This window comes from Dryobates pubescens, chromosome 20 (assembly GCF_014839835.1).
Source record: "Dryobates pubescens isolate bDryPub1 chromosome 20, bDryPub1.pri, whole genome shotgun sequence".
Classification (NCBI taxonomy): domain Eukaryota; kingdom Metazoa; phylum Chordata; class Aves; order Piciformes; family Picidae; genus Dryobates; species Dryobates pubescens.
The window spans coordinates 1,891,930-1,917,706 of NC_071631.1; the positions used below are offsets into that span (position 1 = coordinate 1,891,930).

At 57.5% G+C, this 25,777-nt stretch overlaps 1 protein-coding gene across 21 annotated transcripts in view; it reads right to left on the reverse strand.

The window, feature by feature from the left end:
• Positions 1 to 25,777, reverse strand: part of MACF1 (microtubule actin crosslinking factor 1) — a 176,916-nt gene that overhangs the window by 45,114 nt on the left and 106,025 nt on the right. For all 21 annotated transcript variants that reach the window (XM_054170404.1, XM_054170416.1, XM_054170417.1 and 18 more), the window contains 3 exons: positions 24,497 to 24,696; positions 22,944 to 23,439; positions 20,382 to 21,853 (listed from right to left, as the gene is read on the reverse strand). In XM_054170404.1, coding sequence (XP_054026379.1) covers positions 20,382 to 21,853; positions 22,944 to 23,439; positions 24,497 to 24,696 — 2,168 coding nt within the window. The remainder of the gene's footprint in view (positions 1 to 20,381; positions 21,854 to 22,943; positions 23,440 to 24,496; positions 24,697 to 25,777) is intronic.

Sequence of the window (25,777 nt, forward strand, 5' to 3'; positions counted from 1 at the left end):
GCGAAGCGGCTGGACAGACATCTTAGCGAACAGAAGGACATCTGCTTCACCACACCTCCTCCTCCTCCTCCTCCTCTTCGATCCCAGAAATGCTTCCCAAAGCACCTCCTCGCTTTCTGCTTGCTTTCTGCTTCCCTCATCTCCCGGGTGGCTGCGGTCCTTAACCCCACCACTCCCAAATCCAGAGCTCAGCATCGCCCTGCTGCAGACCTGGAGCTGCCAAGGGCTTCAGCAAGGGGACTTAAGGGGTTGACAATCAGAGCTGCTGCAGGTAAAATAAGGGTCCCAGCAGCAAGGACATGCTGAGAGCAGAGCAGTGAATTTCACAGCATCACACAACGGTAGGGGTTGGAAGGGACCCCTGAAGATCAGCAAAACCAACGCCCCTGCCAAGACAGGTTCACCTAGACAAGGTCACACAGGAATGAGTCCCAGGGGGGTTTGAGTGTCTGCAGAGATGGAGACTCCACCACCTCTCTGGGCAGCCTGTTCCAGGGTTCAGCCACCCTCAGATTAAAGAAATTCCTCCTCATGTTTAGATGGAAATTCTTATGTTCAAGTTTGTGCCTGCTGCCCCTTGTCCTGTCACTGGGCACCACTGAAAAACAACTGATGCCATCCCCCTGCCCTTCAAGTGGGTGCATTGATGAGACCTCCCCTCAGTCTTCTCTTTCCCAGACTAAAAAGCCCCAATTCTCAGCCCTTCCTCATCACAGAGCAGTTCCAGTCCCCCCTTTGCTGGACCCAAATGGCCAGAACCCCACAGCTCTTTTTCCCCAGCGTGGAGCACTCTGGGTGCCCCAACCCCTGCTCACATGGACTCCCCCTTCCCCCCATGTGCAAGCAGTTCTCCAAGCCCCCCAAAGGGGTGGCACAGCCCAAAGGATGAGTAATTGCTGCTGAAGTGGGATTTGGGGCTCTGACTAACTTCTGATGTCTCCTTAGTGATATTTCTCCCAATCCAGATGGCAGGAAATCAGCGCCGGGCTGTGGGAACTCCACCACCGAGGTCCCTCCAGGCGAAAGCCTCGAGGCACGGCACGGAAAAAGCAACTCCCCCAACGCCAGAGAGAATCCAAGCCCCATCCCACGTGAGTTCAGAGCCTTCAACACCTTCCTCCTCACTTAAAAAAGCTCCCGAAAGCTCTGACTGCACAAGGCAGGAATTATTTGCACTTTAATTCGTTTCACAGGATTCTCTTTCCCCAAACTCTCTTTCGCTTCAGAGCTGGGAACCACCCCTCCAGGATCCTCCTGTGAGAAGGTTGTTCTGAAGCCTGTGATTTATGCCTGAGCGACCAATAAGGCAAAAAAATTTAAGACAATAGCTTAGGTCATCAAGCAGTGATAGTCTTTTGCCTCCCCTACTTAAGCAAACACAATTCCACCCTCCCCCCCCCCATTCCCCTCCTAAAGCTTTTTGCCTGCCAAGTTAAAGTTGTACTGAGCCCTGGTGAGGCCACACCTAGAATCCTGGGTTCAGTTCTGGGCCCCTCACTCCAAGAAGGACACTGAGGAGCTGGAGTGGGTCCAGAAAAGAGCAACAAAGCTGGGGAAGGGTCTGGAGAACAGGGCTGGGGAGGAGCAGCTGAGGGAACTGGAGGGGTTCAGCCTGGAGAAGGACTAAGGGAACACCTTCTGACTCTGCAACTCCTTGAAAGGAGAGAGGAAGGGGCTGGTCTCTTCTCCCTCAACTCCCAGAGCAAGAGGAAATAGCCTCAAGTTGCACCAGGGGAGGCTTAGGTTGGCTATTAGGAATTTCTTCACTGCAGGAGCGGTCAGGGATTGGAACAGGCTGCCCAGGGAGGAGGTGGAGTCCCCATCCCTGCAGGTGTTCAAGAAACCTGTGGCCATATGGGGCTCTGGGATGTGGTTTGATGGCCACAGCGGCGTTAGCTGACGGTTGGACTCCATGACCTGAGAGGGCTTCTCCAAACCAAAAAACTCCAATTCTCTGTTGAAGTCTGAACCCTGCAGCTCACAGCCACGTGGGCTCCCACCTCCCACCCACCCCAGGAGCACAAACTCAAGTGATTGGTGCACCCCAACCCCCGTCTGCAAGCGCCGGAGCGACAAATACCTCTTTATCTGGAACGAATCCATCTGGTGGAGCAGGAGGCCCTTCTGCGAGGAGAGCGGCGCCAGGGGGTCCCTCTGTGCCCGCAGGCACAGCTCCCTCACTGGCACCCTCGCAGCTGGGGGGAATGAGGGTGTCCCCCAGCATGGCCCCAGGGAGGGTTTGTGCGGTGGGTGCCATGGTGGAGGATGTGCTCAGCAGCTCTGGGCTGGTAGGTTCCTCCAAGGGGGGTGGGAAAGTTGAGAGGGGACTCTCCGTGCCTGGCAGCATGAAGGCGCCATCCCAAGCTGCCATCTCTGTCACATCCTCCAAAGCGGGCACTTGAGTGGATAGGTGCTCTGGGAGGGGTGGCACAACGATGTTGGCAAAGTCATCTGTATCCCCCAAGGCCGCTGCCAACCCCTCCGCTGCCAGCGGCGCAGGGTCGCCACTGAGATCCCTGATACCAAAGCCGAGCGGGTCGGACGCTTGTGGTGGCACAGTGGCAACAGGCACATCAGCAAAGGGTGGTGGGGCATCCAGAAGCTCTTCCACCACCAAGGAAATGGCACTGGTGGTGGCATCTAGAGGTGGGTGCTCAATACACGGTTCCTCAGCAGCCAGGGTAAGGTCTCCAGCAGCCGGTGGTATCTCCTGAAGGTGAGGCTCTAGGATGGCTACATCCCCTGGTGCTGGTAGGTTAGCTGGGACAGAAAGCCTCCCAGCATCCCATGGGATGGCATCAGAAACAGGCTGCACCACAAGGGGCGACACACTGGGAAGCTCTCCTAGGGCAGCCAGGCTGGTGGCACGTGGCACCTCCTCACCCCGCGCCACCCTCCGGCACCGCGCCACCGGCCGCTCCTCCCAGCCACAGACGAACAGCAAGTCCAGGTCTCCTGGCTGCAGGATAGCTGCTCGTGTCTCCCCATGGGTGACAGCCACCTCCACAGGGGACCCCTCAGAATGGGCAGCCCCTGCCAGAGCCAGGCCCTGGCCCAGGGAAAATGTTTCCCATGGGAGGTCCTCAGCAGGCACTGGAGACGTCGTTGGAATCTCGGAGCCCAGCTCTGATGCAGAGCCGGCACAGAAAGACAGCAGAGAACCACAAGAAGCATCCCCACTTTCTGCCAGGTGAGTCTGGCCCTCAGCTCCACCACTCCCTGATCTCAAATCTGTGGCTTCATCCTCAGAAACCAGTTCTGGGACAGCCCAGTTGGTGAGCTCAGTCCTTCCAGGCAGAAGGTGATGGGTCCCAAACAGATCCATCCCCTCAAGGCCAGCCGCGTGCTGCGAGGGAGACCCCAGCTCCTCTGCCATGGTGTTGGGTCCTGGGGGCTGGCAGGGGGACAGGCCAGCTGGGGACACTTGGCCAGGACAGGTCTCCTCGGGAAGCTGTGATACTTCCCCATCAGAGCCCAGCAAGTCTTGGCTATCCTCACCCCATCCCACTGGAGGGCTGGGGTAAGCAGCTCCCTCCAAGTCAGTAGCCAGACATGCACCCGTCTCAGGAGATGGCATCCCACCAGCCCCCAGCACTGCCACCAAGCAAGTGTCCATGAGCTCCGGGCCCACCAGCGGGTAAGGTGCATCCTCCTCCACCGGTGCTGGAGAGCACTGCTGGAAAGAGCCCAGCCCCACCGTGGCCATGGGGCTGGGTGAGGTCCCTCCCTCTGAATCTGTTGGGGTGATGGCTGATGTGTCCCTTTCTGAGAAGGGCTCTGTCACAGGCTCCAGGGCGCTCAGCACCTGCGAGCTGCAGGTGACATCAAAGTCCTCCAGATCCGACACGACAGCAGAGTCGGAAGCGCTGATGTCCAGAGGGGCTGTGAGCTGACACACTTCAACCACCACCCCGGCCAGCTTGGCTGAGTCCAGGTCCAGCCCCTCCGAGTCCATCGGGGACACCTGAACCTCAGCATGACCAGGGACAGCCCCACTGCCCTCGTCCTCATTCAGGCACTGCTCTTCCAGCTCCAGGAACATCTGCACCGAGTCTGTGTCGGACAACTCCGGGCCCGCAGGGCTGGCTGAGCGCTCCAAAGCCGGAGCAAAGTCCTCGGCCCCGCACTGCACTGCCACATCCTCAGTACAGCACGCGGTGAGGGGGCTGCCAGCACCCCCTGGGGACATGCAGGACCCAGAGGTCCCTGGGTCGGGGGCAGAGCAATCTGCTGGAGCAGCGAATTGTTCCCTTTCTTCAGAAATATCTGCCAAGCAACAGCTCCTCTTCTCCTCTGCCACCAGAACAGCCTTTCCTCTCTCTGACAGCGTCGCCTCCTCCCACTCCTCCATCATCACCCAGCGCTCGTCCTCCTCAAATCTCAGCTCAGACTCTGTCTTCTCCCTGAGATTGGAGGTGATGAGGATATCCAGTCCCACATCCAGCAGCTCTTCGCTAAGGCACGGAGAGAGGTTGACGTTCTCCACCGTACAGTCCGACTCAGAGGCCTCCAGGGTCTCCTGGTGCCCATCACTGAAGCTTCCCTTGATGAAATTCTTCCTGGCTCGCGGCCAGGTGGCACTGGGAAGCCAGCGAGCCCTGGCCAGGTCCCTGGCGCGACCATCACCGGCGTTCAGCAGGGCCTGGCGCTCGTCCCGGGAGCCACCGTAGCCATCAGAGGCCGTAAGAGCCTCTGCCGTGCCAGACGACTTGGAGACGTGCTCCAAGGTGAGAGACTCGGACATGGGCTCCCCGTGGTCGGGCTGGCCTGGGCGCTCGGTCGAGTCCCGCTTCTCCCGCAGGGAAGGGTTGGAGGCCCCTGCTTCCGACACCTCGCTCAGGGAAGCCCCCATCCTCTCTGCAAACTCGGTGAAGTTGGGGGGCATGAAGGACTTCCAGGACCTCCGGTTGACGTTCTCCTTCTTCTCGGGGTTCGGCCTCCTCCTCGGCGGAGCCGGCGCGGGTTTGGAGACGTCGCTGCTGAGCTTCAGCGCGTCGAAGATGACTCTCTCGTCCAGCTTCTTGCTCTCCGGAGCCCTGGATTCGAAGACGTTGGAGGCTCCCAGGGTGCCGTTGCTGGACAGGGTGCTGCCATCCCCCTTGCCCAGGGTGCTCTTGGAGAGCTGGTTGAGCTTCGATCCCTGATCGATCTGCTCGTTGATTCTCATCGTGTCGTAGATCGACCGCTGGGGCACGTAGCAATCCTCTATGTAGCCATCCTCATCCTCGCCCTTCCCCAGGCAAGTGCGGTTCTGCCGTAAACAGTCTGGCCGGCTCAGTGGCTTGCCCATGCTCTCGGCCTCAGGGGTGACGGAACCGCCCCGGCAACCTTTCGCCCGCCCCGGCAGGAAGCATCCCACGGCCAGCAGGTCCCAACCCCACCGTGGCAACCTCTCTTCCCCAAACCGGCAGCGCTACGGAGCCGGGAGGGTGGCTCGGCAGCCCCGCGCCAGCTCAGCAGCCCCACCGATGGTTCCCAGCAGCCGAACGACACATCCCATCCCCGTGCCCCCCCTGAAAACGGCAACAAAATCCATCCAAATCCAACAGCTTCCGATTGAAATAGTCCCAGATCGCCGTTTGCGACCCCAAAAGCAGGGAAAAGAGTTTGAAGCGTCTCAATTCTGCTGTTCCTCCTTTAATAACAAAGGCACCGCTCGTCCCCGGGTGCTTAACACTCGTCTCGGTCGCTCAACGCTCGTCCTGGTAGCTCAATGCTCCTCCCGGTGCCCAACGCTCGTCCCGGTGCTCAGTGCTCTTCCCGGTGCTCAACGCTCGTCCTGGTCGCTCAACGTCTCGCAGCTCCGGTAGCTTTTCGGGGTTTTTTTTGCCCAGTTTCAAGTCCAGTGGAAGTCCCAACTGGTCCCAGTTACGCTCTCGGCAGCGGCTCGCGTGTTTTCATTTGAACGGAGCTTGTCAGCGGATATTCGGGACAAGTTTAAAGACAGGAAGTTCTTCATTCAGGGCAAACTCAGAGGTTTCCTGTCTCAAAAACATGATGGCATCGTCCGTGTCCCTCCCGCCCCCGCCGTCACCGCACCGTGAACGCTCGGAGCCACCGGGAATCACCGGGAATCACCGAACGGCCCCCCCGCAAAAACCCTGCCGGCTGCTGCGTGTGGAGGTCGGGGTAAGGCGCGGGGCAGGAAGGCTGCTGGGTCTTGGTTCGTTTTTTCCTTCTTCTTCTTCTTCTTTCTCCCCAGGAAAAGAAATAATTGGCTATAAAACGCATCCAAAAATGGGAAAGGGCCGGAGCGGCTCCAAATCCGCCGAGCTGGGGGGACGGCGAGCAGCCGCGCCTGGAGGTTGCTGCTGCTGCTGCTGCTGCTGCTTCCTCCTCCTCCTCCTCCTCGCACTAACTTTCCCGGTGGCCAGTAACGGGCTGCGGCGGCTCCGCGCCACCGGTTGGCCCGGCCATGGCGGGGAGGAGCGGGACACACAACGGGGGCCGGTCCCCGCGGTGAGGCGGGACACGGAGGAGGGACGGACACACACAGTCAGCCAGACAGAAAGACACCGGAGCCGCCTTCTCTTTCCCGTTCCTCGCCGCTTTTCTCCCTTTTGTGCGAGGTTTCAGCGGCCGGGCCGGGGGCGGGGGGCTCCGCTTCGCCCCCGCGGGCAGCCCCCGGCCGGCGCGGTGGGATGCATGGCGGGCCGGGACCGCTGCCTTCCTCCTCCTCTTCCTCCTCCTCCTCTTCCTCCTCCGCCGCCCTCTCTCCTTCCCGCCGGCGGAACAAAAGGGGCCGAACCACGCAGGCCGCCGCCGCCGCCCGCCCCGGCCCCGCCGTTCGCCGCCGCCGCCGCCAGCACCGGGCTCCCGCGGCGCTGCCGGCCCCGGCGGAGGGCGGGGGCAGGCGGGGGCGGGTGGGGGGCGGACCCGCTGCTCCCGGCCCGCCCCATCGCACCGCCCCCTCCCTGGGCACGGCGGCTCCTTCCACACCCCCACCCGCCTTCCATCACCATCATCATCACCGACCCCCAACCCCCGGCTTCGCCGGCCCCGGTGCCCGACCGGGAAAGGGTGGGGGGGATCACGGCGGCTGAGTGCAGGCCGGCTTGGCCCCTTCCCCGCCCCACCGGGGTTGGCCCCTCCTCCGGGGATGGGGATGAGGCGGGGGGGGATGTGATGGCGGCAGCCCCCGACAAAGAGCAGCAACGCCCTGGCTCGGCGGCGGCTCCGGCTCTCCCCGCGCACCGGCCCCGCCGAGCCGGATCCTCCCCCGGTCCTTTGTCCGCGCCTGGCCTCGGGTTGGTCCCGGTACAACGGTTCCCAGCTCAGCCCTGCGCTGGGAGAGCGCACGGACCCCCAACACGGGTCCCCGAGTCCTCCTTCCCCTCACCCCCACTCCTGCACAAAGAATCGAATTCACTAAATCACCAAAACCATCTCCCCCCTCCTCCCCCCAAGTCCCATTTTTGCCTTCCCTCAGCCAGCGCTGCCAAACGCTCTGCCAAAAACCTGCCCACAACTTGCCACAGCACGGCTCGCCCGCTCCTGCTCCTAAAACCTCATCTTTACCTCCCCACTTTTGGGTCAGTAAGGCGGCCCCCAGCACCCTGAGCCCCAGCACCCTCCTTTTTCTCCCCTAAATCATTGACTCGAAGGGCTGGGGGAGCAGGCAAAAGGGGGGAGGCAGCCGGTGAATCGCGGCTGCAAAGTGATGCTGAGGGAAGTCAACGACTTGGGAAGAGAAAACAGGAGGGTTTGGAACAGCCTCCACACATCTCCAGGCAACAACCCACCCCACCAGCCACCCGGCCTGCTTCCTCCAGGATGAATTAGAGCATCGGGATAAAAATACAGCAGGCAGGTGGCTTCCATAGAGCCAAGCAGCAGTACCCCACTGCACCCCACCAGTGCCAGCCCCCAGGGGGACTCTGACCTCAGGCTGCGCTTTGCCATGTCACAGCTTCGCCAAAAGCCTTCCCCCCACGAGAGGCTGAACCAAAGGGAAGATGAAAAGCTGGATTTGTTTGGGCTGCTGTCTCCATAAAACCATCGTGGCTTGGCCAAGGTTGTGGCATGGCTGCAGTTGGAGCCTGCTGTCCTTGTCCCCAAGCCCTTGGGATCCTTCTCCATTCCCCAGCACCAACCACACATGCAGCAACTTCACCACATTCCCAAAGGGGCTTTTTCCTTTAGGAGAGATGGGGAGGGATGGTCTGTGGGAGGGAAGGGTCCAGGGCTATGGAGGGGAAAGGACCATGGAATGGCCCAGAGTGCTCAGCAGGGCTGGTTGCACACCAGGAAACCTTTGGAAACTCCTCTTTTTTTGATTCTTTCCATGATTAAATATCACCAAGGAGAAGAGCAGGAGCTGGGGGGGAGGGCTGTACAAGAACCACACTGCCTGAAGGGGAGCCCCAGCAATCCCTGGGAGCCCCTTTTGCCCATCCACAGCTGTCTCCTCCACATTTCCCCCCTGAGCTCTCCTGGGTGGACAGCCAGCCAGCCATGGCTGGCCCTCCAGCCTCCTCCAGCCCTGCCTGCCAACGTTCCACGAGCATCCCAAAGCCCAGCTTTTCCTCCTTGGCAGGGGGAGCAGCACAGCTCTCCGTCCACGCTACTAACCCGGCGCAGCTGAAACAACAAGAGGAGGTCGTTTGGTGCCAACGCTCCAGCAAAGCCACCCCCAGCTCCTGGCTACCACCTTGGCTGGAAGCTGGTGGAGCAGGAGGAGGAGGAGCAGGAGCAGGACCGTTACTGCTCCAGGGCCCCTCCAGGAGGAATCCCAAGCATCCGGGCTGGGGCGCGGAGGCTTTTTTGTTCCACTGCGGAGAAGGAACGAAGCAGCTCGAGAAGCAGCTCGACGTGGAGCTGCTGCTTCACAGCCAGAAATTCTTTTCCCATTTCCTCACCAGGTCACGTGCCAGCAGCAAGCCAAGTCTTCCCCCAACGCATCTTTCCCCCCACCTCACCCCCAGGTCTCTAAAACCATTAGGGAAATACTCAACCAGCACTAAAGCCCATTAAAAACCTGCTGTGCCTGTGGTCTGACCATCCTGGCCAGAACTCTCGCAGGTTCCCCCTAACTCATGGCTGTAAGCCACCAAGCGACAACCCAGCGATGGGGACAGAAGCTGAAGGGTGCTGGGGCTGTGAGGAGAAACTGGTGATGGAGCCCTGGAGCAGGCTGCCCAGACAGGTGGTGGAGTTTCCTTCTCTGGAGACACTGAAACCCTGCCTGGATGTGTCACTGTGTGACCTTCTCTAGGTGAACCTGCTCTGGCAGGGGGGTTGGACTGGATCTCTAGAGGCTCCTTTCAACACCTACCACTCTGGGATTCTGCAGACTGCAACTTCAGGGCTTTGCCTGAGCTTTGTGTTGGTGCAACAAAAGGACAGGGCAGGACAGGACACAAAGGCCCTGACTCAATTTTTGTCCTTTTGGTTGTCTCTGAGCAGCTCTGGCACACAGAGTCCTGCCAGCAGCAAGTGCCAGAACTGAAATAAAAGGCTGACAGAGCTTCAGAGCTTCATCTCTGAGCTCAGGAGAGCACAGCTGATCACTTCACAGCTTGTGGGACCTGCAGCATGGCAGCAGTGAGCAGAATGCATCACCAGGACCCCTGATCTGGCTTTGGTTCAGTCACCAAACCTCCTCTTGCCTGCTTTGTTGCCAGCAGGTTTTGGCCAAACCAAGTTGAGATTCACAGCTGTGGACAAGGCAATTGGATGCCCTTGCTCCAGCCACCAGCCCACCACAGGGAGAAGACCAAACAGCTCTAACCAGGTCACATCCTACAGACAAAGACCTCTCAGCTCATCACAGAATCCTTCCAGTTGGAGAAGACCTTTAAGGTCATTGAGTCCAACCATTCTCTAACCTTCCCAACTCCGGTGCTAGAACCCACCCAGAGAATTTTTTCCCCCAGACCCATGTGGGAGCATCTCCATCTCTCTCTGCTGGACCACCTCCATCTCTCCCTGCTGGACCTGCAGGTTTCAGGCTGTCCTCATGTGGCCACCAGCCCTGGGGCGCGGGGCCACGTGGCCGCCCCGTCAGGGGGTGATGTCACCCTGTTTACAGCTGGGTTGCATCCTGCCTGCCACTGTTTACATGGGGAAGCAGGATTTGGAGACCTTGATATTTTTAGCTTTCTTTGAATGTATCTCAGCAGCTGGAAGTGAGGGAACCTGCCTTATGTGATGAGCCAAAGAGCCCTGAGACAGCTCTCATCTGATGGACATATTGCTAATGAGTCCAAGGTACAAGCAAATAAATGCCTTCTTCATCCTCAAAGCTGCTTTCATCTTCACCTTCTCGGTGTTCTGCTGCCTTGGGTAGTGCAGCACCTGCTCACCCAGACTGGCCAAGGGTGGATCCAGGGCAGTTCCTGCCTTTGCACCACAAGCTTTGATGGTCTTGACAACCACATCATAGAATCACTGAATTGCTTAGGTTGCAAAAGACCTCTAAGGTGGTCAAGGCCAGCTGTGAACCCAGCACTTCCAAGTCACCACTAACCCTTCCCCCTCAGCACCACATCTATGCATCTTTCCACACCTCCAGGGATGGGGACTCCACAGGGTAGCTCAATGTCCCCCCAGTCTGACTCCATGGGGGTCACTGTGTCCCCCATCCCTGATTCCACGATGGCCCAGTAGTGGCAGGAGGGAACCACTGTGCTGGGACATGAGGCCATGTCCAAGGCCAAGGGAACAAACCCTGAGAGCCTCCAGCCCAACAGACCTGGGTGAGTTTCAGCCTCCTTCAGACACTGTGATCACAGCACAAAGCCAAACCCTGCACACCCCAAAGCTGCCTTAGAAACAGCTTTTGGGGTTTTTTGGGGGGGGTTTCCTGGGATTCTTCCCAGAGGATTCATGGGTTTTAAAGCCTTTGCTGTGCTTCTCAGGAGGCCAGAGGGATTTATCTCCCCCTCAGTGCTGTTCCTCTCCTCCTAAACTTGTTCCTTTTGCCAAACCTTTGTGATTGCTCTTTCGGTGCCTCAAGCCCTGAGCTCCAGTTTGTTCTGGGCAAGAGCTAATCCCAGCCCACCCTGCTGGGCTGGGTGCTCCCTTATCCCTCTGCCTGGCTTCAAACCCATTTCATACCCTGCCTCTGCCACCACACAATCCCTCCCTTCAAAGGCTGTGGCTGTTGGTGAGGCAGGGAACCAGGGAGCTTTTCCAGCAGGGGTTTGGAACCTGTAGCCCAGTAATTTGGGATTCTCCCCTGCAGGGCTGCAGGAGAAAACCTTGCTTGGCTCCATGGGGGTCTAGCACCTCCACTGGAAAAGCTCTGGGAAGGGCTTAGGGAGAAACACTCTCTGGTTTGGATGTACAGATGCTGGGGTTGTTTAGCCTGGAGGAAAGGAGGATGAGAAGAGACCTTTTGGTTCTCTACAGCTCCCTGAAAGGAGGTTAGAGCTGGGTGGGGGTTCCTGCTCCCAAGCAACAGGCAAGAGGAAAGGGCCTCAAGTTGCAGCAGGGGAGGTTTAGGTTGGATATGAGGAACAATTTCTTCCCCAGAAGGGTTGCCAAGGCCTGGCCCAGGCTGCCCAGGGCAGTGCTGGAGTCCCCCTCCCTGGGAGAGGTTTCAAAGCCTTGGAGAAGTGGTGCTGAGGGCCATGGGTTAGCAGGGACCTGGCAGTGCTGTGTTTGTGACTGGACTCAATGATCTTAAAGGTCTCTTCCAACCCAAAGGAATCAATGGTTTGATGACTGCATGCAGCAGGCACTGCATTGTGTAATGCAGTTCATCCTTCCAAGGGTGCAGGAGCTGCACTGTGGAGCTCTCCCTGCCAGGCAGCTCAGAGAGCTGTTGGTATAAATAATTCTCCCAAAGGAAGCCTGGAGCCCACGTGCTGCAGCAGCACCCAGCACAGCCCCACACCATGGCATTCAGCACTCCACCACTGCACATCCTGCAGCTCCCCCACGACCCCACCTGGGTGCAGAGCACCCTGACACAGCCTGGCAGCAACCTGAGCTGGGACAGGGAGCAAAGGGCAGAGCCAAATGCCATGGTCCTCATGGCCAGCAGCTTGGCTGGGCCCAGGAGGTGGCACCTGCTGAAGTGCCCTTTTTTGCCTTCAGCTGCCCAGCTTTTCTTCAACCTCCCCCTGCCCCATGGCTGCCAGGCTTTGCCCTGCTGCTGCACAAGGATGGATGAAGCCCCCTGGGCTCTCCATCCATCCCACTCCATGCTGCCACTGACCCAGCACCCATGGGCTGGGTGCTGCCACCCCACTGCTCACCCAGGGAGACAGAGGACTGCAGAAGCTGCTCCTCACCCCAGTGTCAGAGTAAGTGGGGACAGCAAGGAGAGCTGAGGTGATGAGTCCAGGGCTCTGGAGGCTCTTTAGGAAGTGAGGCAAGTGTGGCATCCCCCAGAGAATCCTCTGGATGGGAGACATTTGCAACCTCTCCTTCGGCAGAAGAATTGGCAATTGTTCTGGAAAGGCTGTGGTGACTAAGCCAAGGCTGAGCCCTTCCCTGGAGAAGCCTCTGTCTGCTCCAGAGCCAGCAGCCACCACCTCTCCCTCCCCAGCAGCCAGGTGACTCGCAGGGACGCTGTGAGTGATGGCAAAGTCCTGCGCTGGCTCCACCACGGATCCCAGCTCCACGGCCTGTGTCCCGCTGCAAACAGGCTCCTCAGCCTCCTCTGCTCAGCCCTTGCAGACAAAAAGCTTCCCATCTCCTCCTCCCTCAGCTCCTCAGCTCTCCCAGCCTTCTGCAAAGCTGTGTATTTTTAGTACCTCCTGGAAACACTGCGAGGTGTCAGCAGCAGCAGCTAACGAGAGCCCTGCCAGAGAGGACGCTCCTGTGGCCACCTCCCTTAGCTGAGAGCTGCCAGGGTCACCAAGGCATCTGCAAGTGGGGCTGGCTTTGGAGCAACGACCCCAAGCCTGCTCCTGAAAGGAACCATTTGATCACAGCTGAATTGTTTTATGGTCAAGGAAAGGAAAGGCACACAGAGGAGAGGGGGAAAAGCCTGGCTGGGATTTGGTCGACCTCAGCAGCTCTTTAATTCACTCTTGTTCTCAGCTTGCTCAGGAGCAGGGGAGTGCTGCTGCTGCCTCTCCACTGACAAGCCAAGGTCAAAGCCCATCCCTAGCTCACTGATGAACAAGCACACCAGCAATTCTCCCCATGGGCAGGGTGAGCTCCAGGGATGCTTTTGCTCTCCCCTTTGCCATGAAATAGAATTGTCAGGGTTGGAAGGCACCTCAACGATCACCTAATTCCAACCCCCCTGCTGTGGGCAAGGAACACCTCCCACTAGATCAGGTTGCTCAGAGCCCCATCCAGCCTGGCTTCCACCACCTCCTTGGGCATCCTGCTCGAGTGTCTCACCACCCTCATGGTGAAAAATACATTTCCAAGCAGGGCCACTTGCTCTCAAGTGCCTCTTGTGCTTTATTTCCAACTCCCCCAAGATTACAGCAGGTCAGGAGCCCACCAAACACCCCCCAGGGCTTTGTAGCTCCACTTGGGCCACCTGCCCCCAGCCAGGTTGGGTGACAGCCCAGTCACCCAGCGCAGCCCATGCTTATCACCCTCCCTATTTATCATCCTCTTCCCTACCAAGGGGAGATGGTGCCTTTAAGGCAGCTTAACAGCTGTCAGAGGAGGCATTTTTGCCTGTGCTGCTGATGCTGAAAATACAAGCCAGAGATACTTTAGGCAGGTCTGGAAAGTGTTCAACGAGAAGACAACCACGGTGCAGCCTGTCCCTGCTCCCGGCCCAGTCCCACCCAGCTGCTCCCAACTGGACGACTGGCAGGAGCCTCACACATTCCTCTGGGGGCACAGAAGGGTTAAAAATACCCTCAGCCAGGCTGGGGCACAACAAGTGGCAGAGTGTCCCATCCACAAACTCACTTCCCCTCTCCCACTCCCTCCCTGGAGCCCCTGCTGGCGATGCACCCCCCGGCTGTGGGCTCTTTGGCTCTGTGATTGGGTGTGGGGGCACCAAAAAAGCTTCTCTGGAGGCCTGGGCTGGGTGGTTTGGGCACTGCCTGGCAGCAGAGGTGTCTGCTAGTGGTGGCTCATGTGTCCCCTCTAGAAACCAGGTGTAAATGTTTTGGTGTAGCATAGAATGGCTCAGGTAGGAAGGGACAGCTGAGATCATCCCCTCCAGCCTCCCCACCACACCCAGGGACACCTCTCAGCTAGACTCAGGCCTCATCCAGCCTGGCACTGAACATCCCCAGGCAGAAGGTATCTACAACCTCCCTGAGCAGCCTATTCCACAGTCTCACCACCCTCCTACTGAAGAACTTCCTCCTCAGCCCCAGTCTGACCCTGCTCTGCCTCAGCTTCCAACCACTCCCTCTTGTGCTGTCTCCAGACACCCTCATGGAAAGTCCCTCTGCAGCCTTCCTGCAGGATCCCTTCAGCTACTGCAAGGCAGCTCTGAGGTCCCCCTGGAGCCTTCTCTTCTCCAGTTGCACACCCCCAGCTCCCTCAGCCTGTGCTCACAGCAGAGGGCTTCCAGCCCTGTGATTATAGGATGAACTTCTGGGATGAAGACTCCCAGTTCAGTCCTCCAAAACACCCAGGACACAGCACTGGGCATCCCACTCCTAATCCCAGATCCCTCTCTACCACCGGTGCCCCATGCAAGGACAGCAGCTCGCAGAGGAGCTGTGACACCCCCAGGCTCTATGCATCAGCAGCAGCCCCCCTCCCAAAAAGGAAGGGAGAAGCCCAGGGAGATGAGGCAATGAGATCTTAGCCACAGCAGCATTCCTGAGAGCACCACTGAGTCAGCTCCTTGTCTGCAGGGCTGGGGGGGATGACGAGAGCCAGGACTCAGACATCCTCCTGCCATGAGGTGAGGCAACCAGCACCACTCCACTGCTCCTTTTCGCTTGGGGTGAAGCAGGGAGGACCTGCAGCAGGGTTAGACTGAGCAGCATCTGAATGGTGAGATGACTAATGGTGTTCAGGGCTTTGCTCACTCCCTGCATCATTCTCCCTGAGAGTCCTTCCCTATTGTTTTTCCCCTCTGATTTAAGCAGACAAAGAGGGGGCTGGAGGCTTCCTGAGCCCTGGGTGACCTGACCTGCTCTAAAATAAAGTGAGATGCAGCTTCACTTATTGCTCTCTAGGGATCCTCCTTCCCCTCCTCTACATGCTCCAGCATTAGACCTTTATTGGCATCGAGGTGACCACCGGGCAGCCTGCTCTAGCTGGAGGTGTCCCTGCTGCCTGCAGGGGGGTAGGACATGACCACCTTTGAGGGTCCCTTCCGACCCAGTGCAATCTTTCAAGCTGTCAACTCCGGGTTCAAACGACCCCCCCAAAAAAATCCATGGCAGGTGGGGAGGCAGGAGCCCCAAACCCCAGACTCATAGCACCCCAGCAGGGTGTGGGGGTGGTTTGGAAGGGACCTCTGGAGATCATCCGGTCCAACTGTACCCCCCTGCTAACACAGGGCCCGGGACAAAGCCGTCACCTCTAAGGGTGGGATGCGGCAGCCCCCCTCCCGCACCTCCCTCTCCCCCCGGCGAGGGCAGGGGTGGGGCTCAGTTAACAGTGGGGGCGAGGTGCCGGCCGCGGCGCTGCCAGCTGAGCAGGTCCCAGCTCGCAGGCATTCCTGCGCCGGGCCCCGCCGCAGCTGCGCCGCTGCCGGGGGCCGGGAAGGAGCTGGAGGTCCGGGAGGCATCGCCGCGCGTCTGCCCCTTCGGCCAGCGGCATCTGCACCAGCCTCGACGGGCTGGCAACCCTGGGGTTGTGCTGAGGCCAGGGAGCTGCTGGAGTCCAGCAGAGACTGCAAAGATGCTGAGGGGCCCGGAGCAGCTCTGCGAGGAGCAAAGGCTGAGAGCCCTGGGGCTGAGAGCCTGCAGAAGAGCAGCCCCAGAGGGGAGCTGAGCAATGCTCAGCAAGAGAAAGGGTGGGGGCCAAGAGGATGGGGACGGACTCTTTCCAGTGGTGCCCAGGGACGGGAGAAGGGGCAATGGGCACAAACTGGGACCCAGGAGGTTCCACTTAAACCTAAGGAAAAGATTCTTTACTTTGAGGGTGCTGGAGACCTGGAGCAGGCTGCCCAGAGAGGTCTCCTCCTTTGGAGAGCTTCCAAATCCACCTGGACATTGTCATCCCGGACAGCCTGCTGTGGGTGCCCTGCCTCAGCAGGTCCAGAGGCCCCTTCCAGTCCCAACCATTCTGTGATACTGTGAATTTGATCTTTAGGTTTCATTTTGGGTCACATTCTCCAGGCTCACAGAAAACCCTTCTGGCTGCTGAGGACTGCTTGGCTGCCCTGTTCCTGCTCTAATCTTCATCATGGGGAGGAAGGGGTCCCCAGCAAAGCAAACCCACCCTGGCACGATGCGCCTGGAGGAGGCAGCTGCATCCTTCCCCTCCTGAGCATCACTTTGTGTTGCAGGAAGCCTAATCATCTCTGCTGGAGCCTTTGACCCAGGGCTGAGCCTTACATTCTGCTTTGTAAGTGAAATATGGCAAGGGTAGAGTTTGGCCAAACCCAAGCTGCTGAATCAAAGAGGGCCCCAGCTCACAACTGCCAGTGCTGAGAACCAGCCAGGCTTTGAAACCCGAGTTCAACCTCATCTGTATAAAGATAAACAAAAGCCAGGCTTGATCTGGCCCAGCCAGGAGCTGCCCCAGCTCCCCCAGCACAGGTGCCTCCCCAGGAAACACCAAACAATTTGATTCCATCAGCTCTGTGTGGCCCAGGCTGATGGATGCTCTTCGGCCAGACAGGCCCAGCCCACCCCTGGGGCTTTCTGGCACCGTGGCTCCAAACCAGCAAACCTCACAACTGCTGCTTGAATGTGAAGAGGAAGATCTGCCACTGAGCAGCACCAGCTTCAGCCAAAATACAGCTTCCCCTTTGAAGCCAGGTTGGATGGGACCTTGAGCAACCTGGTCTGGCAGGAGGTGTCCCTGCCCATGCTTGGGGTTGGAACTGGATGAGCTTTAAAGTCCCTTTCCAACCCAAACCACTCTCTGATCCTATGAGCTGTGGGAGGAAGGGTGGTAAGGGAGGATCTTCTAGCTCAGGGGTTGCTGATGGTGGAGAGCACACGAGGGAGAAACCCCCTGTGTCTCCTTGGGACCTTCCACCTCTCCACCATTCCTGGGGACTTCTGCTGCTTGCTAAACTCAATCACCATGGCTGTTGTGTTCAGCAGTGGTTCAGCTGCAGCTCATTTGAGTCCAGTCATTAAAATTTAATATGAGTGTAAGCTTTGAGAAACCTGAGCTGACAGCAGACACACAGGAGGGGGAAGAAATGTCCCAGCCGTAGCTTAGGAGCTCTTGCTGGTGGCTGTCCTTGTCCCTCATGCCAAAGAGCCCAGCCTGGCAGTGTGCTACACAACACAGCCAGGATCTAACAACTTTTAGTACCTTTAAGACCAGAAGGGGCTCCTCAGAGAGGCAGCAATGGCAAGACAACCACTTGGGTGCTGATGCTGGAGACAAGGAGTTAAAGATGAGGTTCCTCTGCTCTGACAGCTTAACATAAGCTAAACTTGGTGCTGTTCCCTCTGTGGCATAGCTGGATCTGGAGTGATCCATCAGGATGTCCATATAAGCACAGGCTCCAAACCACAGAAATGCCTTTAGCTGCACTTGATCTCACCACAAAACTCAGGGCTGAACTAGGTGACCCCTGCAAGCCTCTTCCAGAGGGGTTTCCTGCAATCCTCTAACAATGTGGTGCCCCAAAGCAGTCCCTTCCTAGTCTCCCCCACGCCCCCCTGGAGGCCAGGTGCACCCTGGATAGTTATCTTGGCTTCCAGTGGCCATGGGAGCTGGCAGGGACTCAGCCCCGCGGTGCTGCACTCCCCACCTGCTCGCTGAACCGAAACAGCTCCTGCAAACAAAGCTTCTCCCATCCCCAAGCAAGATCCAGCAGCTGCTTCCCAGCCTCCTGCCTCCCAGAAACCAGGAGAAGCACATGGAGAGGGCTCAGTGCTGCCCTAGTCAGGATTAGTCCCTCTGTGACCTGGGACAGGGCTGTGGCAGGGGGACAGAGGAAGCAAGCCTCTGAAAGTTGAGGGTTTGCTGTAGGTAGGTTGTGGCCTTTTGGGGCAAGCCTGAGAGGTGTTTGCAAGCAGGGAAAGAAAAGCTGGGTGGGAAGCTTCAAGTGCAAGGTGCTTTGGAAGTCATCTGCTCACAGCCCCCCTCAGAGCCTTCCATACATCTTCTTTATTAAAGTCCAGACACAATGAGTCCAGAAGTGCCCACCTTTGTCAGGGCTCCATTGGCAACTTGCCTGGAGCCCCGGGGCCATGCCTAATTTGCATCTCATTAACACAGATGTTCATTAAAATTAATGCCTTAAGACATAATATCTGCCTTCACTGGAACCTTCTGGACAGCCCCAGCCTCCTCTCCACGCTCAGCTGCATCCTCCCCACATCGCCCCAGGGAGCACAGGGAGCTGCCCCTGGTCCCCCCAGCCACACCGGGCAGCTTGTCTGCAGCCCAAGGAAGTTAGGATATTGTCCCAAGCTCTGAGAAACAAAAGCTTTGTGCAGCCAAGAGAAGTCCTCCTTGCTTCCTGGCCAGGCCCAGGCCAGACTTCTCCACCACTGTCCCTCCTGCACGTCTGGAGCCCTGGTTTTAAGGACCAGAAACTGCTTTTTGGATACATTTTGTTCCAGGTGACTGTGTGGTGTTTGGTGTTTGCTGATGAATCCTTTCCATCAAACACAAGGTTGAGGCTGGAAGAGACCTTTGAGATCATCAAGTCCAAGCACTCACTGAGAGCTCACAACCCCCTCCCCACCACCAAACTACAGCCCTCAGCACCACATCCACTCATCTTTTAAGGACCTCCAGGGGTGGGGACTCCACCACCTCCCTGGGCAGCCTGCTCCAGTGCTTGAGAACCCTTCCTGGGGAGATTTTTTTTTTCCCCCCCTAATATTCAACCTGAACCCCCCTTGGCACAACTTGAGGCCACCTCCTCTCCTCCTGTCACTTCTCATGCAAACCACTGCCCAACAGCAGAGTTACCAGCAGCTCCATCAGCAGAATTTCAGTTTGCTTCTCAAGGAACACTTCCAAGCCCTTCATTTTTTCCCCTTCTTTTGGGATAGGCAACCAAATCCAAACCCAACCCCCAAATATCCTGTCCTGGTGAAAGGTTGCACAGAACCGTGGTAGGGCAAGGGGCAATGGAGCTAAACTCCAGCACAGGAGATTCCACCTCAACATGAGGAGGAACTTCACTCTCAGGATCACAGAGCCCTGGAGCAGGCTGCTCAGGGAGGTTGTGGAGTCTCCTGCTCCGGAGACTTTCCAGCCCCATCTGGATGTGCTCCCGTGTGACTTGTGTTGGATTCTATGCTCCTGCTCTGGCAGGGAGGTTGGACTCAGTCTCTGGAGGCCCCTTCCAACCCTTAACATCCTCTGATCTGTGATCCTGTGATCTATGAAGTGATGGAACTGGGATCAATTAGCCACCAGATGAAAAGTAACTGGCTGTCAAAATGCCTCCCCCCTTCCTACCCCCCATTAACACCAGGAAACGAGCAGCCAGATGTCAATCAGCTCAATCACCAACTCCTGAGCACATCAGGGATGGAAGTCTCACAGCAAGAGAATTTCTAAGCAGGATTAAATTAATTAATGGAGCAGAACAGCAGGACCCAACACCAAACACCCACCCAACACACCCCAGCTCTTCCCTCTCTCAGCATCTCATGCAGACCTGGATGTTCTCCATCAGATCCCTGTTGGAAACATGAAGAGCTCACAGCAAAGCTTTGACCTGGTTTTATTCCCCTCTGTGTGTCACAGGTTCATGGAATGGGTTGGATAGGACCTTAAACATCATCCAGTTCCAACCCCTCTGCCATGGGCAGGGATACATCCGACTAGCCCAGGTTGCTCAAAGCCTCATCCAACCCGGCCTGGAACACCTCCAGGGAGGCAACATCCATGACCTCCCTGTCCTTGTCCCACAGTTAATCTGTGGCTTTATTTGTACCCAAGGACCCCAAAGTGGACATAACACATGGGCCAGATGAAGTGAGCCAAGCAGGGATGCTGGGCCAGGCTGCTCTGCAGGATGATCTGATCTGGACTAGACTCTCAGATGATGCCAAATCACAGTTCAGATGGTCTCAAACCCAAAGCCTAAACACCAGCCACCTCTACAAGCCCACGAGGACCTGGCACAACAACATTACACATCACAAGGAGAAGATGGAAAGGATTTTCCCCTCCCCAATCACAAAATCTCTTCGCCACAGGCTCTCAAGCCCAGCAGCTGCTCTTCTCCTCTCCAGAGCAAGGACATTTGCCTGCACCACAAAGGCTGACACCAGAGCAGCACACCACAAAGCCAGGCTAGCTCGAAGACCAGAGGTCCTACACAAAAGACCACAACACTACACAGACCTTCCAACCCCAAATCCCACTTCAGAACCTTAAGAGCATCAAGGACTTACCTTGAAGTCTGCCAGCTGCTGGTTGATGGTTTCCACCTCTGTCCCCACCACCCACTGCAGTGCTTCGCTCTCCTCCGCCGCCGTCGTCATGTGGGTCAGCTCCTTCAGCCTGCTGTAGAAGTCCTCCACACGAGACAGGGTGGTCTCCACCTGCTCCTGACGGTTCTTGCCCCTCTCCTTCAGCTTGCTGCACTGCTTGTTCAGTGTCTCCAGCTCACGCTTCAGCCCCAGCAAGTCAGGGCTCCCTTCCTCCTCCAGCATCTTCTTGCAGTCGCTTTCGGAAGCTTCGATGTCAGCCTTCAGCCCGTGGAGCTTGCCCAGGAAGGCTCGGATGTCCTCTGCTTGGGACTGAAGGCTGTCAGAGTCTCTCCCAATGGGGCCCATGCTGTCCAGCTCGTCATCAAGGTCTGCCAGCTGAGAGAACATCTCCCTGACCCGGCTGTTGAACTGCCCGATGCCTTCAAGCTTGCTTTCCATCAGCACGCAGCAGTCGTTTACTTTCTGCTTCACAGCTGTGAAGTCCTGCTGAGCCACCTCAGCTTGGCTTAAGAGCTGGGAACAGTCAGACCCAGCTGGGGCATCTTCTACTAGACCCTGAGTGAAGTTTTTCAGATAGTCCACTTGTGGCTCCAGGGCCTGCAGCACCTCTTGCTGCGCCCTCAGCTTCTCCAAGTTCTTGTTGCTGCAGGCTTGCGGCCCCAGCGCGTCGTAGATCTCCAGCTGGTGCTTGGCCCCTTCCAGCTTCTTCTCGATGTTCTTGAAGCTCTCTTGAAACTCCTTGAGCCTCTGGGCCATTTCTTCAATGGAGGCAGTCTTGGCTTGCAGCTCTTCCGTGATGGCATCCATCTTCTGGTTGATGGCAGCCTTCTCGTCCCGGACGTCCTCCTCGTGGGTCTGGGCAGCGTCGATCAGGATGTCAGCAGCACTGTTCAGCATCTCCAGCAAGGAGCGGCGCTTCTCCACGTCACTCAGCATGGCCTTTGACCTCAGAAGGGTTGCCTCCAGCTGCACCGGATCCAGAGTCACTTCCAGCTCCGACACCTTCGCCTTGCAGTCCTCCACCCAAGGCAGGAGGTCCTCCGCGTGCCTTTGGTACTTCTGAGCCTTCTGCAGGCAGTCCTTGAGCTTAGAGTGTCTCTCGGCAGCCTGCTTGCTGAGCTCTTCCCAGTGTGTTTTGAGGCTGACCAACTGGTTCTGCAAAGTGGTCTTCTCCTCCCCAGGCTGGACAGAAAGCAGCAAAGATTCTCCCTCGGCCACAATCATCTCGTAGGAGCCGCTGTGCTGGTTGAGGCTCTTCTGGAACTCTTCTTGCTCCTGAATCTGGCTTTGCAGCCTCTCCAGTTTAGCAGAAATGGGTTGGCTTTGAGCTTGCTGGCAGAGTTTGTCATCCAGCCAGGTCCTGAGTTCATCAAACATATGCTGGAACTGCTGGGAGCTTGCAAGCGCCGTCTGCAGTCGGTTCATCCGGTCGGCTGCGAGGGAGACACCATCAGAGCTCAAATCAAATAAGCAAAGTGCAATTACCTCAAATCAGCTCAGATGCACCAACTGTGTTCTGATTAACAGGAAGGAGGCCTCCACTGCACCCCCCCCCAACCTTTCTCCTCACCAATTCATAAATTTCTTAAGTAGTAACAGGCAGTGCTCGAGCTGAAGCCTCCCTCCTGACCGCTCCCGAAATGCAACCTCTCAGAAGCCAGCAGAGGCATCCCTGAGGGCAGAGGGTGGCTGCTGGGTCTTCTGCATGCCCCATTCTGCATGGAGGAGCAGTGACTCTCAGCACAGCGCAGGCCATGGCTTGGTGAAGAGCCACATCAGTGGGACTGAACATCTCTGCTCACTCTCCAGGCTCAGCTATGGCTGGAGTGTGACCTCTCCTGTGGTTAGTCCCCCAGAAAACACTCAGCAAGGAGCCTAAAAACTGGTAACTGGTGCTTAGCTGACAGCTCTCTGGGGCTTCAACTGACAGCTGCTGTTTGCTTTTTCATTCATGTTATTCTTATTTGTCTCATGGAATCCCAGATTGGTTTGAGTTGGAAGGGACCTCAAAGACCATCCAGTTCCAACCCCACTGCCATGGGCAGGGACACCTTCCCCTAGCCCAGGTTGCTCAAAGCCTCATCCAGCCTGGCCTTGAACACCTCCGGGGATGAGGTGGGGAAGTGTTTAAGACCAGGCTGGATGAGGAATTCTCATACTGTTGTTCAGCCAATGATGGGAGAAGCCTCTGAGAAAAAGCAGGGATGGAGTTTGACATCTGAGAGGAAACAGCCTCAGGTTGCACCAGGGGAGGTTTAGGTTGGACATCAGAAGAAACTTCTTGACTGAAAGGGTTCTCAAACACTGAAACAGGCTGTCTGGGGAGGTGGTTGAATCCCCATCCCTGGAGGTGTTTAGAAGAGGCAGAGCTGTGGTGCTGAGGGCCATGGTTTAGCACCAGGCTTGGCAGAGTTAGAGAAGGGTTGGACTGGGTGAGCTTAGAGGTCTTTGCCAACTGAAATGATCGATCCAATGATCCTCTGATCCCAAAACCTCTTGAGCAGCCTCTCTGCTCCATCTCACCTGCCAGGTCTTCCAGCCCTTTGAGAGGAAGGGCCACAGTCTCCAGACGCTTCCTTAACTCATCTTTGAGGTACTGCTCCCCAATCAGGATGGAGAGGTCATCACAGAGGGTCTGAGCCTCTGAGATTTCCTCCTCCAGCTGCTCCAGGTCCGAGCGGATCTCGCTGGTTTCCTCCAGCTGCTGTTTGACAGCCTCGGGCTGCGTGCTGAGGGCAGATTGGCTGCTCAGGCGCTGCCCAGCCGCCTTCACCTTCTCTGACAGGCCCTGCAGGAGCTCCTGGTACTGGGTGCTCTTGACTATGGCTTGGTCAATCTGGCTGGAGCGGGAGTTGAGGCGTTCTGTTAGCTCAGACCACTTCTGATTGACCCCTTGGAGCTCCTCCCGCACCTGGTCAGTGGATGGAGAAGCCTCTCCAGGGCCGGTCAGGATGCTCTGAGCTGCCTGGTTGAGCTGCTCGTGCTGCTGTCTACGAGCTTCAAATTCCTTCAGCATAAACTGGAACAGAAATAACATCAAAATGTTTGCATAAAAGAGACAGCTCCAAGTACACACAGTCAAAACAAACCAGACCTCCAGGGGCTTTATCCACTCCAGGAGGACCAAACCCTGGGGTGGGAGGGCACTGGGCTGGGCAGGCCACGATGGATTGCCACCATGGCAACTTAAAAAGCCGGGAGGGGGCTGTGAGGCTTTGCTCTGATTCATCCTACTGCTGTGTCACCTAACAGAAACCAGTTAGAAGCTGGGAGAATTGGGGCTGTTCAGCCTGGAGAAGGCTCCAGGGAAACCTTAGAGCAGCCTTCCAGTAGCTGAAGTGGGCTACAAGAGAGCTGGGGAGGGACCTTTTACAAGGGCTGGGAATGACAGGATGAGAGGGAATGAATTGGAGCTGGAAGAGGGCAGAGATTTAGACTGGAGATTAGGAAGAAACTCTTTAGAGTGAGGGTGGTGAGACACTGGAAGAGGTTGCACAGGGAGGTTATGGATGCCTCCTCCCTGGAGGTGTTCAAGGCCAGGCTGGATGAGGTCCTTGAGCAACCTGGGCTGGCGGGAGGTGTCCCAGCCCATGGCAGGGGGGCTGGAACTGGATGATCCCTTTCAACCCAAACCAGTCTATGACTCTATGACAGAGAAGAAGGAAATCTGATCATCCAGACTGGGGCAGTTGATTCGATCTGCTGTGACCAGTTAGAGATACAACAGAAGAGACGTGTCAGGCTTGGAAAGCAGGAGGTGTGGAAAGGGCAGGAGCAGCATGAGCACGTCCTGCGGAACATCAGCACAGGTCTTGTTTAAAGCCATTTTCCCCCCTCCACGAGGGGCCAAGTGATTCACTGATGAGTCAGCCCAATGCAGGGAAGGGAGCTCATTTCAAGTCATTCACAGCAGTCTGTGCTCAGCAAGGGTTTGGAGGACTTGGGAGAGGAGCCACGAGGTCTCCCAACGGCAGCAGAGCCCTCGGCGCGACACGCGGCTCCGAGCGCAGCCTCGCGCCTGGGGTGAGCCCCTCCGGCCCCAGGGCGGGGGGCTGCCTGCACAGCTCCCAGCTCACCTGGACCTGCTGCTTCTGTGCGTTCAGCATGTTTGGGTCGATGGAGAGAGGTCCCAGCACGCTCATCATCAGCTCCTTCTCCATGAGCCAGGGGCGCAGCTGGCCCTCCGCAGCCTGGAAGCTGGCCAGCAGGTTTGCAGACTCCTCCAGCTTCTGCTGCCGCTCCGCCGTCGCCTGGCTGGCTCTTTCCCACCTGCAATCTGAAGCAGCAGCTGTGTTGGTGGTGGTCCTGCTCCAAGCCAGCCCACCCCTCCCCATCAAGAAGGGTTTCTTTTTTTTTCTCCACCCTCCCCATGCTTTTCTTGAATGCAAAACCTCCTCAGCATCACAGGACAGGACTGGGGGGATGGAACAGAAATAGAAATGGGGAGATTCAGATTGGATGTCAGGAAGAAGTTCTTCCCCAGGAGGGTGGTGAGAGCCTGGCACAGGCTGCCCAGGGAGGTGGGGGAAGCCTCATCCCCGGAGGCTTTTAAGGCCAGGCTGGATGTGGCTCTGAGCAACCTGCTCTAGTGTGAGGGGTCCCTACCCATGGCAGGAGGGGGCTGGAACTGGCTGATCCTTAAGGTCCCTTCCAACCCTAACAGCAGCCCTGTTTAGTCAACAATTAATTACCTAAGGATAGCTTTACTAATGATTAAAAGTTTTTACCAAGCAGTGAAGCTTTTAATCAAAATAATCAACCCCATGTCACTAGCATGGGGCTGGGGTAGGGTTTTCAGTGTGGGGCTGGGGTTGGGTTTTCAGTGTGGGGCTGGGGTGGGGTTGTCAGTGTGGGGCTGGGGTGGGGTTGTCAGTGTGGGGCTGGGGTTGGGTTGTCAGTGTGGGGCTGGGGTTGGGTTGTCAGTGTGGGGCTGGGGTTGGGTTGTCAGTGTGGGGCTGGGGTGGGGTTTCAGTGAGGGGCTGGGGTTGGGGTTTTCAGTGTGGGGCTGGGGTTGGGTTTTCAGTGTGGGGCTGGGGTTGGGTTTCAGTGTGGGGCTGGGGTTGGGTTTCAGTGTGGGGCTGGGGTTGGGGTTTCAGTGAGGGGCTGGGGTTGGGGTTTCAGTGAGGGGCTGGGGTTGGGGTTTCAGTGTGGGGCTGGGGTTGGGTTGTCAGTGAGGGGCTGGCTTTGGGTTGTCAGTGTGGGGCTGGGGTTGGGTTGTCAGTGTGGGGCTGGGGTTGGGTTGTCAGTGAGGGGCTGGCTTTGGGTTGGCAGTGAGGGGCTGGGGTTGGGTTGTCAGTGAGGGGCTGGGGTTGGGTTGTCAGTGAGGGGCTGGGGTTGGGTTGTCAGTGAGGGGCTGC